The 16,312-nt window shown below is 38.7% G+C and overlaps 1 protein-coding gene across 1 annotated transcript in view; it reads left to right on the top strand.

Moving 5' to 3' along the window:
• MMP2 (matrix metallopeptidase 2) overlaps nt 1-7,382 on the top strand; it is a 61,496-nt gene extending 54,114 nt beyond the window's left edge. Inside the window, exons 11-13 of the mRNA XM_006019075.3 lie at nt 1,279-1,438; nt 5,296-5,405; nt 6,542-7,382. Of these exons, the coding sequence (XP_006019137.1) occupies nt 1,279-1,438; nt 5,296-5,405; nt 6,542-6,645 (374 nt within the window). The 3' untranslated portion in view covers nt 6,646-7,382. The remainder of the gene's footprint in view (nt 1-1,278; nt 1,439-5,295; nt 5,406-6,541) is intronic.
• Nucleotides 7,383-16,312: the final 8,930 nt, after the last annotated feature.

Genomic DNA, 16,312 nt, shown 5'->3' with positions numbered 1-16,312 from the left:
AGACAGGAAAGAAGAAAAGCAGACAAGAGTTCCTTCCACGCGAACTCTAGCCCAATCCGGTTGAAGGCTCTAAAAACGCGAGCCCGTCGTGTCAACTGAAGAAAGCAACTCGGAGAAGAGCTCTGGATACACTCACACGAAGTTTGCTAGGCTCCGTGGAACTTGCGTGCAGGGAAGGGGTTCGTCGAGGGATCGTTCGGCGACAGGGAGAGGCCAGAGGTTGATCAGACCCCTATAGCCTTCTTAAGGCACGCGCTGGGTTCGATAGGCTCCGCAGCACTTAGAGTTCTTCACAAGATGTGAAGCCCTCCTCTTCCAGATGGTTGTGGAGTCCTCCCTTGCGGGGTTCTCCTCAGAGTTCTCCAACTTGGGCGGAAACCGTTCAAGCCTCTTATACGGCTAGCAAGCCAATCGCTAGCTGCCACGTGGGAATAATTTAGACCTGGCCAATAGTGGGACACAAATTTGCATGCAGGTGGCAGGAACTCCTTTGCACCGTGCATTTCTCTTTGCAACTGAGAAATGCACCCTGCAAAGAAAGCTCCGAGTGGCAGGAAATAATTTAGCAGTGCCAAAGCACACACAAACAAAAAATCACACCCTTGGGTTGTGACAAGAATATGTAAATTATTTGCATTATTGCCATACTAATTGAAACTCAGGTCTCACTGTGATAGGAACTGTCCATAAACATAGAAGAGACAGTTTTCACCCTGGGGAGTTTATCATTAAAGTTTGAGAGAGGCAAGTGTAGGAAAAATCGGACACTCAGAGAAATCACTTGCTCAAAGTCAAGGAACAGTACCCGAACCAGGAATCCCTGAGTCCTGGTCCAGCAATCTTAATGTACACAGCATCATGTACTAACAGTACAAACAGGGTGCACATAGCATCATGTACTAACAGTACAAACAGGGCGCATCTACACAAGATACTACTGCGCATGTGCAATACTGCACATTTATTTAGTACTTGTATTAGCAAGTATTAAATAAATGCACAGTAACTGGAGTAACTGCACAGTAGCGTCAACAAACATCTTTTAGGTTATGCTACTATGCAGTAGCCTAATACTACTGTGCAGTAGCATATTAGCACTGTACATGCTGTGATGTGCTACTGTGCAGTATTTTCTGGCTACTGCGCAGTCATCATCTCATGTAGATGTGGCCACAGATTCATAAAAGATCCCAATAGAAAGATCTCAAAACTTTTCTTGTTAAGTTGCTTGGTAACCAAGTGAATTGTCATGTAACCACGTGTTTCTTTCTCATTTAGGAAATGAATACTGGGTTTACTCAGCCAGTAATTTGGAGCGAGGATATCCAAAGAAACTCACCAATCTGGGGCTACCACCTGATGTTCAACGGGTTAATGCAGCTTTTAACTGGGGCAGAAACAAGAAGACATACATTTTTGCAGGCGAAAAATTTTGGAAGTAAGATACATTGCAGTTAAGGTGGCCTACAATCAGATAATCTCAGAGCTGGAATGGTGAACACTGAGTGCATCTACATGAGCTGCTAACTGCACAGTAGCCTAATAACATTGTGCAGTAGAGTGCTGGGCAAAACCAGTGCTAATACACTATTGCGCAATAGTATTAAGCTACTGAGCAGTTAGCATCTGTAAAAACCCATGCACTATCACTACTGTGCACTAGCACCAGTTACTGCATATTAATTTAGTCCTTGGTTATGCAAGCACTAAACTTAATGCATAGTAACTACGGTGCATTAATGAACATAGATGCACCCACTGATTCTCAGTGAACTTGAACATAGGTAGTAAAACATTCTTAACTAGAAAAGAGCCAAAGAAGTATTATATCCTTTTGGTATTACCAAAACAATGTGGTCAGGTCATAATGCCTAGAGCAAAACCTCAAGGAGATTTTCAAAGGAACAAATAGCAGTTAGGTGAACAGCATTGGGAGCTAAATACCTGATGTGCAATTTTTGCCTTTGAAAAATCTCACCATGAGCCATTGTGCTTGAAAGCCACTGGAAAGAAAAGTGGGGAAATAATATATTTAAATGACTATCAAAATTTGTTGGGGAGTGATGTGATAGGTTTCCTGACAGCAACCTAAGTACCATTTGCTTTACTTATGCAGTTGATGTTGAAGAGAGCTAGGCAAATTTTGCAGAAATATATCTGTTAATGGTTTGAAAAAACTTAGCTTGAATTCACATTTACAGCATCCCAAACCATTTTGAAATGTTTTCCATGAATGTGTGTATGCAAGGAAGTCCAGAAATAGCTACAAATACTAGTGTGAATATTTATGTGTGGAATGTCTGTCAGAGGATTAACATACAATACAACTTAGGTGACTGAACACACATTTCAAAATGCCATATCATTTGTATTATTCTTAAAATGCTTTTCAGTATTGCAATGGTGACTAGAGGCCAAACCAAGGTTGGTTCCATTTGTGTTAGGTGTAGCATATATTTATATTAAGTAAAAAGCTGCAACAATGATCTTACATTTTAAGTATAAAAGCATACAAAAAATACCCACAAAGAGCAATAAAGTATCCCCATTTTAGAGAAAATAGAATTAAAACAAGATAACTGATTTAATTAAGGTTATAATGGGCCTACATGAGATCCTTTACTAGAGATTAGAACTAATTAGAGCTAACTACTGTGCACCATCTACATGTGCAAATGCTTACTGAGCACTAATTAGCTCTAATCATGAGTGAATATGCTACCCAAAAATTCAAATAGCAGCTTTACTCTTGATTACTTACTGCACAGTATGGCATATATAGATGGCTGATTGGGAGTAAATGTGTTTCTAGTCAGCCGGGCAGCAGAGGGCAGAGGATTGCTCCCTGCCCCCAGGAGCTGCCTGCTGCTGGGGTGGGCTCTGGCACTGGAGCCCAGGTGGAGACAATGTCCCTCTGCCCTGGCAGCAGGGAGCTCCCAGTCCCTGCCTCCCAATAGCAAACAGGAAACAGGAGCTGGGAGACACTTATCTCCCAGCCCAAGCCGTGATCATGATCACAGAACAGGGGCTAGGAGCTCCCCACAGTGGCAGAGCTGGCCCTGGCAGCAGGCAGCTCCTGGGGACAGGGAGCAATTTCCCATCCTCTGCCAGGAGACAGTTGTCTCCTGCACCCTGCCAGCCCCTGAGCTAACATCCAGGGGGAGCCTAGAGCTCCCCCTGGCTGCTGCAGGGGCCTGGTGCAGGGCCACAGGGAACAGGAGAAGTCTGTTGCTAGGAGCAGCAAATCAGTTCCCACATCCCTACACATGTAGACACATGCCCAGGACAGTTTACTCTAAAGTAATTTACTCTAGAGTAAACTGATCCCACATTATTTACATGTGTAGATGCTCTCACAGAGAATCTATGCCCTTGCTGAGGATTGAACCAGGTTTCAGAAAAGCTATTCTTCCTGCCTAAATACTCAATGGAGCAATCAAATAATTGCATTGGAGGGTGCTTTGTTCAGCTTTTTGCTACACAGATGGGACAGCTTTACCCCACTTCTTACAACTGCTTGGAGCCTGTAAAACAAATTTGAACCCCGTGTTAGGAGAAAATGTTTTAAACATTGGTCTGCTGGTATGGTTGAAAGACTCATACGAATTATCTTATGTTATCTCTGAAGAGCAGTGTTCCCTCTATGCTGCATGTGTGTGCAGCTGCGCACAATAAAAATCATGCCATGCAACAGTGTGGGACCCATGCACACCTACCTCCCAGCCACAGTGCCAGGGGGAACCAATTGTGGGGCAGATTGAAGCAGCACATGCCAAAATTGGGAGTCAGGACCAATTTGGGAGCAGACCAAAGGGGTGCACTCATGGACTGAAGTGGTGTGCTCACAGACTGCTACACCTTAGAGGGAACATTGTTGAAGAGTTTGCACAAAAGAAGTTCCTAAAACATAGGAATCAGTTTGAATATTTTGCTTAACTGAGGAGACCTGTCCAAATAATACTTATTAAGTGACAAGTTCAGAATTGAATCCAAAAGTTCCTAATTTCTAGTCTTTGACTTATTAGACACCAGACAGAGCTTCCTTGCAGATAGAATTAGGGCAGGCTTCAGTTTGAGGAACATGCTTCAAATTCTAGGTTAAAATAAGAACCAAGTTATGTAGAAGCAAGTTAAAAATCAGGCAGATGATATTACAAATGTAATATAGTTTCAAAGTTTTTAATATTCTTTCAGGAGATATACACTACAGCATATATCAAGGTTGTATCCAATGTAATTGAATCCTTTTTATATGAACATTAATTTCATGTTATTACCAGAGTGGATGAAGTGTCTTTTTTATTGCCTAATGGCTAACAGTTCCTGTAAGTAAATAAAATACCTTTTCACAAAGCTTACCATTTGAAAGAAAATTATGATCAGTTACCTTCAAGGACAGCACTCTTTTTCCCCTTTATCTAAAAATATAGGAAATGATCTTAAAAGCAAATGATTGCTTGTCATTCATTTTTTACATGTTCACTATTCATTGATCATGTTTAATATTGCCAAACATTTATAAAATAATCATGTGCAGTACTTCAGATTTTTACTAAGATTTACAGGCCATGAGTTTGCAAAGCTGCTGGTTTCCCCCTTAATGCTCATTGTTTTGATTAACTGTACCCCAGGGCCCCCAAGAAATTTATCACTCTAATCATAGGCACTATTTCTATCAAGGCACCTTATCAGTTGCTGTCAATGTAGAATGTATAATTTATTGTTAAGAAAACAAATAGTTTACCTGATTTACATATGTTTAAAGAAGATAACCAGCAATCAGAAAACAGTTGAGAAAATCCAACTGTACTTAACATAGATATTATAACCTTTAAATGAGTGACTGTTTCATTGTGTGCAAGACAGAAACAAAATAGATTACAAAGTCTTTTCCATGTCATTATTATACTTTTTAACAATGCATTTTAATTCTGCACTGCTCCTTTATAACAGGTTTGTTAAGCAAAGGAGGGAGGTGTGAAGTGGTTCAAAAAACCAACATCTTCATTAGAATTAAAATTCTGAATTTTTCAATCTGATATTCTGTAAAAGCAAAAGCAGTTTGCTTGGAAAAGAATATCCCAGGATGAAATTGGCCACGTTTGCATTCAACAACAATTACATTTTAAACTGGAAAGGCTGCAGAATTTTACAGGGTTTTCACAGAATTGGACCAGTTTAATGGAAGTGCAACAACTCCAGCTATTGAATTTCATATAGGGATATTTTGTACACCCACGGGTACTGCCCGAGGTCAAAGGTTAGTGTTAAACTAAGATATGTAATCTTCTGCAGGTACAATGAAGAAAAGAAAAAAATGGAGCCTGGATTTCCTAAATTCATTGCTGATTCTTGGAATGGCATTCCAGACAACTTAGATGCTGTACTAAGTCCCAGTGACAGTGGTGAGCTATATCCTAGTTTAAACATTTATAGAGCTCTTTAAAGTGTGTAATGTCCTTGTCTGCTTCTGCACTTCCTGGAAACAGTCATTTCTAGTGGTTAATGAACAGGCATGTTGCCAGCTAAAACAAAGTGTTTCAAGCTTGTTTTTCTTGTTTCCCCCATGTTTCTCCATTTAACTGTTTTGCTTTACCATTTTAAAAGAATATATTTAAGAAGTAAGAACTTTCCAGAACACCATAAATAAGAACAGTCACCACTACCCTCAGTTTTGTGCAACATGGATAGACAAGGTTCCTTGGGTGAATTTGATATCATTTATTAGACCAACCCAAATGGTTGGAGAATAGTTATTAAGCAAGCTTTCGGGTTCAAAAACCCTTCCTCAAAATAGCAAGAGATCTTTGAGGCTTGGACCTGGTTGAGAGATTCATTTATTCTGTTTTGCGTAATATGGTGTGAGGCACCATAGCTGCCCTCCTTATAGCATAAAATTGCATGTATTCAGCAAAATGGACCCCATCACTTGGTGTCTGACGTAGCAGGTGTCCCCAAGGGAAAGGGCATCATTGAGGCAACATAGCTTAGCAATTTTCCCTGCCATTGGGGAATTTGGGAAGGCTGCAAAGAGTTATAATATGTTTCAGCATTGCTTCAAATCTATTAGGGACTGAAACAGACCATGTTCATATCTAAGATTAAAAAATGTGAAAAGGTTGCTTGGTGTAATCTTTGCTCCTTTCTTCTCTTCATATACCTCCACCTGTTGCTTAGGGTCGAACCTATTGTCTTAAAAACGATCCTGTATCACCTACCTCATCACACTTTCATTCATATAGCTAGATATAGAAATGACATAGTTTTTTACAGCAATTATTCATGCCCAGAAATTTTTTGCTCATGAAATGGGAGATTGGCTTAAGTTCCAGTCAAAATAGATCTCTCCTTAATATCCACTTTGAATTCTGGGTTTCATATAATCTTAAAAACAAAAACAAATTTTAATAACATTGTCTTAGAAAAAGATTTGATTCCAATACTTGTATTTAAAATTATAAAAGAAAGCAACCACTTACGATCAGGAATTAATGTTCTACCTAATGCATAAACCATTTTTTCTTTTTTATTTCCATGACAGGGTACAGCTACTTTTTTAAGGAAAGGTATTATCTAAAGATGGAAGACACGAGTGTGAAGATTATTCAAATTGGCAACATAAAATCTGACTGGTTGGGTTGCTGAACTGTATAAAATATTAATAACCAAATATTTACTTTGTTTGTTATATGCCTTATCTGTAATTAGAGATAGATCTGAATGCTGATAATGGACCAGTCTGGTACTGGCACCAAAACATTAAGTACCAGTACTCTACATTTTCTTTCATCAGATAATTTAAAAGTGTGTGCCTCAAGTATACAAAAATGTTTACTTACATCTCCTGGTACAACTTTTATGCCAGATGGTGATATCAGTAACAGAATAACCCTTATATTTTACTGCCCTGGTGCTTATACTAAAGTTCATTGAAGTCAATGGAAATGGACTTCAGTGAGTTTTGAATCAAGCTCCTGTGGTATACATGTCCTTTACAGGCCCAAATAAGATGTACCAACAGTGCACTTTGATTTTTTTTTATACAACTCTGAAAATAGCTGGACTTGTCCTGGTGCTCATCACCCTCCTGCAGGTTTTGATCATCCTTTCCATTTATTTACATCGTAGTACAGTAAGACTGTCAAAGGCACAGGTTGCCTCAGGATTTGATTTGTGTTGATGCATGATGGAATCATGGCAAGAAACTGTATTAAAGTATTGTTTTAAAGTACTTTTTATTTTAATACCATTGTCAAATTTAGCAATTTGCTTCATGCACTTTGTTACTACTATAAACTTGTTTATATGGACAGAATGACTCTGATTTTTGCAGTCAATGCATTACTCATAAAAGCAAAGTATTAAAGGTTTACCTTATTTTATTTTTTTGGTTCCTTATTCTATTGGGTGTTTGGTTTGGTTGCTTTGAGCAACAGAAACTTTTCATATTGCAAATTGATGGAATGTTTTTACTCATTAAAAAAAAGAAATTCCCTACATGAAATACCAAGCATACAAATAAAATCAAATTATACTGTCAGCCTCTCTCATGGACAGGCTTCTTTGAATTGTTTGAATTTGCAAGAGCTTGTCAGGAGCATGTTAAATTGAACGCTCCCCAAAAGAAAGACTACTAACAGGAATAGAAAGGTATATTGGATTTATTGAGAATTCAGATTTAAATTATTTGCTGGGGATTTAAGAGCTGCACCAGTTTACATCAAGTGAAACATACAGCCCATAATCACAAGAAAGCATGATGCTCCTAAATTTAACTTCTGTGCCTTTCCATTCAAGTAGTCTTTCATGAAAATGCCCATTTAGCCTTATGTACATAGGATTATAAGGCTGTGTAACAAGCCTCTTCTCCCTCCTCAGTACAAAGCAATACAAGCTCCAAGCCCCATTCTGAAAGGCAGGCCACAAGGAGAGAGTAGTTTTAAGGTTAACTTTGTTCAAATGGGAAAGTCCTTGAAAAAGAAAAAGAAACACAGTGAGTCCAGTTATCAACATGATATCATATTTGTAACATCATCATGAACAGATTGCCCATAATTCATTTATGGTATTGTGGTACAAAAAATATCACATAGAAGTAAGTGGCAAAAAGTGTAAGGAGCCCCCTCCCCACTTCATAATCAGGAGATGCAAAAGTAAAACTGAAAACTAGAATGGTTGACTTTACCAATCAGCGGTCATGTACCAGTCAGTACGAGGAAAATGGCTTAGAAACGTGTCATAATTTCCAAAGAGGCCAGAACAGAGCTGCAATTTCTCACTTTAGCATAGCAGCTGCTAGGTAAAACTTTTCACTTCTCTGCTTTAATAAACCCATAAGCCATAAAGCATCCGATAAAATGTATCCATTCAGCACTGGGGATGAATCCCAACTTTCTCCTCATACTAAGATATTTTCCCAGAGAAGCTGGGAGCATGTCTTGGTAGGTTGGGAAAGTCAGGCAGGTGCTTCCAGGCACTCAATCCATCATGGAAATTCCTGGAGCACAAAAGATCAGGCCCCTCAAGCCCTAGGAGTATACCTCGCCTATGGTTCTGCAGATCAACAGGCTGGACAAAGGGTGTCATGTTTTTCACCCAGTGAAGTGAATCAGTTGTGTGGGACACATCCCAGCAGGCACTCCCAGGACTTGAGGCACAACTGGTCTGCTTCTATTTCTAGCTGGTATGACCAGAAATCTTATATTGTCATTACCTGAGGGACATTTTCCAAGGTGGCTGCCTTCTTTTTTTTTTTTAATTACCCAATGTCTTCATATCAAGATATGCACCTGGAAAAATTTAGCTATTCTGGAGATCTATTCTTGCAATCCTACATCCATATTTTCCAATGGGTGCAGGCAGTTACAAGGAGACAGACATCTAGCTCTGAGAAGACTCATTTCCTCTTACCCAATCACTTAATTGAGCTCTTTAGAGTAGCATTTGCAACTAACCTTCCAACAATACCATCTGGACATGGCATTAACATTATCATGGTTGTGCACAGGTGTATGTGTAATTGTCAAATTATAATACTTCATTTTTTTCTAACTACCTGGCAGGTTTCCCTGAACGATTCTTATATCTGAAGAGCCACTGATACCTTTCTTGAGTGTAAACTTCCTTTCATCATAACAGTGATGAAAATGTTTTATAGATTTAACCAGTACCAGAAGTGCCTTTTGGATGGTGCAATAATTTCTCCCTAAGAGTTCAGGATCTTGCCATAATAAGCAAGCATCCTCTCAAGTCCTTTGTGTTCTTGTGTCAATATTGCTGCCCAAAATGTGAGCACTAACATCTGTGTTCAATACAAAAGGGCTTTTGAAATATAGACAGACAGAATCGTTCAGAAGAGCCTTTTTTAACTTTGCAAATGTTAAATCACAATGTATGAACCACCAAAATAGTTTCCTTTTCTCACCCAACCTATGTAATGGTTTTGCAATATTGGCAAGCCCATAAATGACCCTTCTGTAATAAAAGAGTCCTACAAAACTCTGCACATCAGATTATCTGGGCAGATGCCAGCTCTGCACAGACTCAATTTTCTTTCTGGCAGTAAAAATGACTCTCTTGGTGATGGTGTGCACAAGGTAAATCACCTCCTGTTGATGCAACTCACATTTCTTTGGGGTCCATTTCAGATTGGTAGCCTTAAGCTAGAAAATAATTGTAAGTGTATCAAATCTTGTTCAAAAGTTTTAGCATATACTACGAGATCTTCCAGCTATAACAAACAGGCATAGCAAAGCAGGCTGCACTATATACTCCCCAATGCCTTTTTCAAAGCTGGCTAGAACACTGCACAGGCCAAAAGACACCCTGTAAAATTGCTGCACGTCTTGTCCTGCCATGAAAACAAAATAATTTTTGGTATTCACTTTAAATCCACTTCCACTTGCCAACAATCACTTTTAAGATTCAGTGGGGAAAACCAGACTGAATCTGATACAGCAATCCAGGATATCCTTTATTCATGATAATGTATGGAATTATTTAAAATGACTTCACTGAGTTTTCCATAGTACATAAAGTGTCTTTTTTTCTTAACCATAACTATGGGAGGGGCCCAAAAACTAGTGGCAGGGTCAGTTATTGCTTCCTGATACATTTCTTCAATGGCTTGTAAAGTCATTCCTCTCTGGTAATACTAAGGAGTTTGTTTGATAGACTACCTTTCCCCAGCATGAATATAATGCCAGACTACCACAGTACAATATAAATGTATTGAATCAAGAAACAAAAAGAAAAACCCTCTGGCTTCCTACCAAGAGTATGTGAAACCTTTCTGGTGTTCCTCAATTAGATGCACAACATTGCTTTGAAGCAATTCTAATAGAAAGACTCTGGAAGCTCACAATTACCTTTTCCCCCATATAGCTTTTTTCTATACCAGCAGTCCTACCTACAAATACTTAGTTGGCCTTCCACAGAAGAAGAAAATGAACATAGACATGTGATAAGCAAGTCAGACTTCCTTATGTAAGAGTAAGACAGAAGCGAGTAGACTAGGGAGAAAGTATATTTTGCAGAACATGGCTGCAACCTAAACAGGTTGGAGAAGCTGGATTAAGCAAATGATCACCCCATAAGTGAAGGAACCCCTTAGCCAAGGTGGAAACCACAAAATCCCTAAGAGGGAGGACCATGAAGATCCTAAACCAAGAAGAAATAGAGTGCAGGACGTTGGTTTGGGAAAGCCTATTTGAATAGCACAATCACAGGAGGGTGGGCTATGAAATGACCAAATCAAGAAAGAAGGGTCTGGGATTCTGAGAGATGAAGAAAGACTATTGTGTAAAAGATGAATAAACTGGACTCCAGGAAGAAGGGCGCTATATAAACTGCTTTGGGCTGCAAACAAGATATTTTTGGATAAACAAGAGGGAAGAGAAGGCTTTATATCTCAAGAGATGCACCATGCCACGACAACGATCCTCAGGTCACAGTATCTTGTCACATGCTAGTTTCATTTGCAACCATAGTTGACCATCTTGCTATTCTGCTATTTCTTAGGATTTTTTTTCCCCCTGGGCAAGAGGGATCACAATGGGGTGACCAGAAATCTGATAGCCAGAAACTATTTTCTATAAAATAGCTTTTCTGGCCTGGCTTTTCTTTAAAAAAAAAAAAAAGAAAAAAAAGGAAACAAACAAACAAAACAAAGAAAGAAAAAAAGCATTTTATGACTTCAAGAATGCATTGACAATATTGACTCATTTGATCTCCTCAGTGATCAATTTGCAAGTGGAATCAGTCGTTTTGTCATAAGCTAGGTTTGAGCTCCAACATGGTTTATTTCCTCAGGGGAAAGAAATTAGCTGACTCATAAACAACCCTCATCTACTTAATTGAGGAAATATAGATTTTTCACAGAGACATTACTTGTAAAAATCAAAGGACATCTTCTATAATTTACATATGTAGGACCCTATTTCCAGAGCTTAGGGCCACAACCATTCTAAAACCCTCAGTCAGAGTGTTTCTTCCCCATTTCTGTGGAGTCCTGGTAATTTGATTCTTCTCTCATTGGGATCTTCACATCAGGGCAGCCCCAATAATTAAAATAGACTTTCTTCTAATTCACACCACTGATTAGGATCTTGTTATAATTTTAATACCTTAAAAATACAATAAGTGTACATCTTCATTGCAGAGCTCACTAAAAAAAGGTATCAACACAAGTTTTTCTCCCTTGTTAGCCTATTTTTCTCATGTTGGCCTAGTCTAGTTATTCTTAACCAGGGTGCTGTGGTCACACAAGGTTGACACTGGGCATGTCTACACAAGACACTATTGTGCAGTGGTTACTGCGCATTTTTTTTGTACTTGTATAAACAAGTACTAAAAAAAATGTGCAGTAACCAGAGTTACTGCACAGTAGTACTGGCAATTGTCTTTAAAGTGATGCTACTGCACAGTACCCTAATAATACTGAGCAGTAGCATATTAGCACTGCCCGTGCTATGACATGCTATTGCACAGTATTATCTGGCTACTGCACAGTCAGCATCTTGTGTAGATATGACTACTGCTAGGTGTGCAAAAGGCTTCACAAAATTAACCCAAAGATTTAAAATAGGAATCCACACCGTTAGAAACATTCTGACCTGTGGTGGTCTTTTGTTTTTACACCAGAATTGTTTTATTATCCTTCTGTAGTAAAAAACTGAGTGAAAACTAAGAGTTGACTTTTCCAAGGGATGTCTCATGTCTAAAAGGTTGAGAACCACTGGCCTAACTCAAATGAGACAGCCCCACATTGACATAACCCAGTCCAGGTGGCACAGCAGTAGAAGTCACAGTCACTTGTATGCGATGATAACACTTCTAGACGCTTTTCCATGACTGTATATAGAGATACTCCATGATTTTTTTTCCCTTGGGACTTATAAAAGAACCTGTTTTGTGGGCACAGAAGAAGAAAGCAGAGGGAATTGTGGGAAGACACTGGAAGAGTAGTGGCACTATAGTGGAGCTAGTCTGTGTCTGTATTAAAGGACATTTTGGCAGCTAGTGAGTTGAGATACTTGGGCTTTAAGCCTTGTTTCTTCCTGATGGGCCAGCCAATAGCTTAGTTAAGGGGGAGCTTGTGTGTCTGGGTATAGGCACGAAGTAGACCCCAGATACTTCTGTGCCAAAGTTTAGGCCAACTGTTCTGTTAACAAGGCCACTGGGACAGTTCCAATCTTTTTTAAATAATGGTAGCAGTTAACTAGCCACTCTATTACAACACATACAACAGAGCTGAGGTTATATTCAAATGACACAGTTTAAATACATAATAAACACAAAATGCCTAACTAGAAACTGCACTTAACTGTGGATGCCGTGTTAATACTCTGTATTTAATAAACAAATTTCTTGCTATTTTGTTGCAATTTTACAAAGCAACAGTTTCCTGTGAATTTAAAATTACCTGCTCTTAAGTGTACTATTCTATAAATCAGCAGCCACTGGGTCCTTTGGGTACACTTTGGACAAATGAATTCACCACATGGAGACAGAAACACGTGTTTTTAACAGTGAAAGAATAGGAAAGCAAGCATTCCTCTGCTCTGTGAAAAGATTCAGGGTAACAAATGACCATGCACTAGGCTCTGTGGGATCTTGGAAGTCAAACATGTGGATTGATATCTAAGCATACAAAGAGAAAGCACTCTGCTCATTATTGGCTACATAGAATGCTAATATCAAAAAGTAGTAAGAACACTTAGAATAGAGAAATCTATTGAGTACCAGGGCAAAAAAATAAAAGAATACTGCAGAATCAGACATACCTGGCAGCATCTCTGGTGCTGCCATCATACCTTACTGAATACCACAGTCTGCCAAGAAGCCATATGCTGTTATTTGAAAAACATCACCTTCTGGGACTGAGATTCAGAAATGAAAGGAGAGCAAAGGGAGCAGCAAAAATGGCATTGTAGGTTAAGCATTGTTAATGGAGTGGTTAAGAATTTTTATTATGATTTCATTCCCATGTAGATAGGTGCTCAGACAATTATGTATCTGTTGAAATTGTAAAAATGCAACTTTAAATCTTAGAGCATTCAATAATCTAAAGAAGAAAAATCAACAAATATTAAAGTGATTTCATATAAATATTTGAGAAAGATCATTCAAAAATGTGAAATATTAAAAGGACTCCATAATGTAGCAAAGAAATGCTTACTTATCAAGACCACTCTCCAGAGAAAATTAAAATTTGAAATCAGGCAGACTACACCAGAAATGATTAACCAACATAACTAACCACCAGAGAACTGTTGAATTCTCTGTCTCCATCTCTAAAGAGATGATGCTTTTCTAGAAGATATGTTTTAGTAATACAGAAATTATTGGACTCAGTACAGGATAATATTATGAAATTATCTGCCTGCATTATACAGGAAGTCAGATTACATGATCTAATGGTTCTCTCTCATTAAAATCTATTAATCTCTGAAAATGCCTTTTAATTTTTAATGTGATGAAGTCGTTACATAGTATTTGATGATATAACTTCACAAACTAAAGCAAAATATGTACATTTTTATTAATCTTCAAGTGGCAAGGATTTTTATATCTTCTAATCTTCTAACTTTTATTGAAGCAACCACTTTTAATCTTTATGCATATGTACAAGAGATTTTAAAAACACAATGTGCTTCCAAAAATCAAACTCTAAAACTCTATTTAATAGCCCCTTTCCCCCAAAATATCAATGAACTATTGATATGCCGTGTTAGACCCCAATTCCATGTGGCACCCAATGACCAGGGAGATGATGATCCAATCACTCATGAATCCTGTTATTCATTAGCCAGAGCAAGCAGGGATCAAACACTACTTGCACACATTGCTCGCAACAGCTTTATTAAAAATGGAGGCAGCTTCAGACTAGCTCCCTCACAGACACAGCCTGTGAATACAGGGAGCCACCTTGAACAATATTTTTTTTCCACATTTTATACACTTTGGTTCATGCTCATTACCATTTATTCCACCCTGTCCCTCCTTCTCTTCCATCCATTTTTCCTCCTATCTCAAGCTCCACCTCTGTTTACTGTTTATTTCATTAACATGGACTTGCCTATGCATTTTACTCATTTACATGCCTTTTTGCTATGAGCGAATGTCCAAGGCCATGAACTTACTTCTTCGGTCAATAGGCAGATTTTGACTAAAACCTGGAAGCTTTTTCACCAATCACCATTTATCCTTTTGCATATGTTCAACTTGGATTCTGTTACCAATTACGTGTTATCTTTCACATTCCAATCTGTTTTTCTGTCCAATATTATACCATCTCCACATTCCTAAGGCTTCACCTCATTCACAGTACCCAGACTCACTTGAAAATGGTTGACACAGTTAAGATGGTTACTTAGCATGAGCAAATGGCTGGCTTATAAGCATTCATAAGCAAAATCTGCTTTCTTATATATTTTACAACACTACGATATGGTTAAAACCTACTTGCTTAAGCATTTCTCAATGTTACTTTTAATATATCGTTCTGCCTTGTGGTCAGCAGCTTTTGCTGGGCCATAGATTTAAGCCTTTATTCAGCTGCAAATCCAGTGCTCCCCAAAGATCCAAATATAGTCACCCTAACATTCTGAACAGAGATAATCAATATGGTGATAAAAATTAAAGTGCCTAATCTATGCTGGTGCACTTTCTGGTACTGTTAATGCTTCTTTTTAGTGGTTTCTCCAATCCAACCTTTCTATATGGTCTGTTCCCAATATTCTGCACAGGCCACTGCTTCTGGTGTTGGTGTTGCCAGATCTTATGGGGTACATTATGGTGCTACAGGGCATCTCAGGAGATGATCCATGGTTTGCTTCTCCTGACAAATGCACTGGTTGGTTGCATAGGGGCCCCATGATTTCATAAGAAAGATACATCTTCCTTGAGCCACTCTCAATCTGTTCAGGCTCTGCCATGTATGCCATTTGAAGTTGTAGTAAAACAACAATAGGACAATTTCACAACAGCCTCAGTAGGGAGGATACCCTAAGGTTCACGCTTCAACAGGCTGCCATATTTTCTTCTGGCTGTGATTTCCGAGTGAATGCACATTTCAAATAGGGCCAATGACCAACTTCACTGCTTGCCTAACAAAGTATGAGTCTTCCCCATCCATTTGGAATACTCACATCATCACTAGTCATTTCACCTTTAAATCATCTGTTCAAATGATACAAACCACAACAAGCAGTCTGCATAATACCACAAAGATACCTCATAATAAGGAGAATTTGCTTGCAAACCCACTCTTCTGAAAGATGCTTAAGGATTTAAATAAGGAATCTCAGAAAACATTACAAATGTCCAACCCTATGGAAAAAAAGGCCAGCAAAATTACGAAGTATGTTATATTTAGAGATGCACATTTCCTAGCTAGCCTTATAGCCTTTATTCATACAAGGCAGCCCACTGACCATTAAGAATGAGTATACAGTCAGGAGAAAAATCTGTCACACTTTGTGCTATGGATCTTAACAGATGCGTTACCCTTCAATGGAAGATGACAGCATCAGGGAGACTTGGATACTCTGCTTTTCTTTGGAACACTAGCTCTTCAGTGAGGGTGCTGCATTTGGCTATGATGAGTCTGCCAGGGCTACCTTGTTTGTAAATCTCTGGGAGCAAGAAGAAAGTTCCTGAGGTGGGAGAGAGTCAATAATTTGTGGAAGTAGTTTTTTTCCTGAAGCTAGCATGGGAAGGAGTTTATATTTTTCAGTTCCAGACTGAATACTAGTGTGGGATCCTCACCAAGTTCTGTATAGTATTTAGCATCAGAGAGGTGCCTGTTGAA

Source organism: Alligator sinensis, unplaced genomic scaffold, assembly GCF_000455745.1.
Source record: "Alligator sinensis unplaced genomic scaffold, ASM45574v1 scaffold97_1, whole genome shotgun sequence".
NCBI classification, from domain to species: Eukaryota; Metazoa; Chordata; order Crocodylia; family Alligatoridae; genus Alligator; species Alligator sinensis.
The sequence above is the reverse complement of the archived record's forward strand: the minus strand, read 5'-3'. Positions and strand labels throughout refer to the sequence as shown.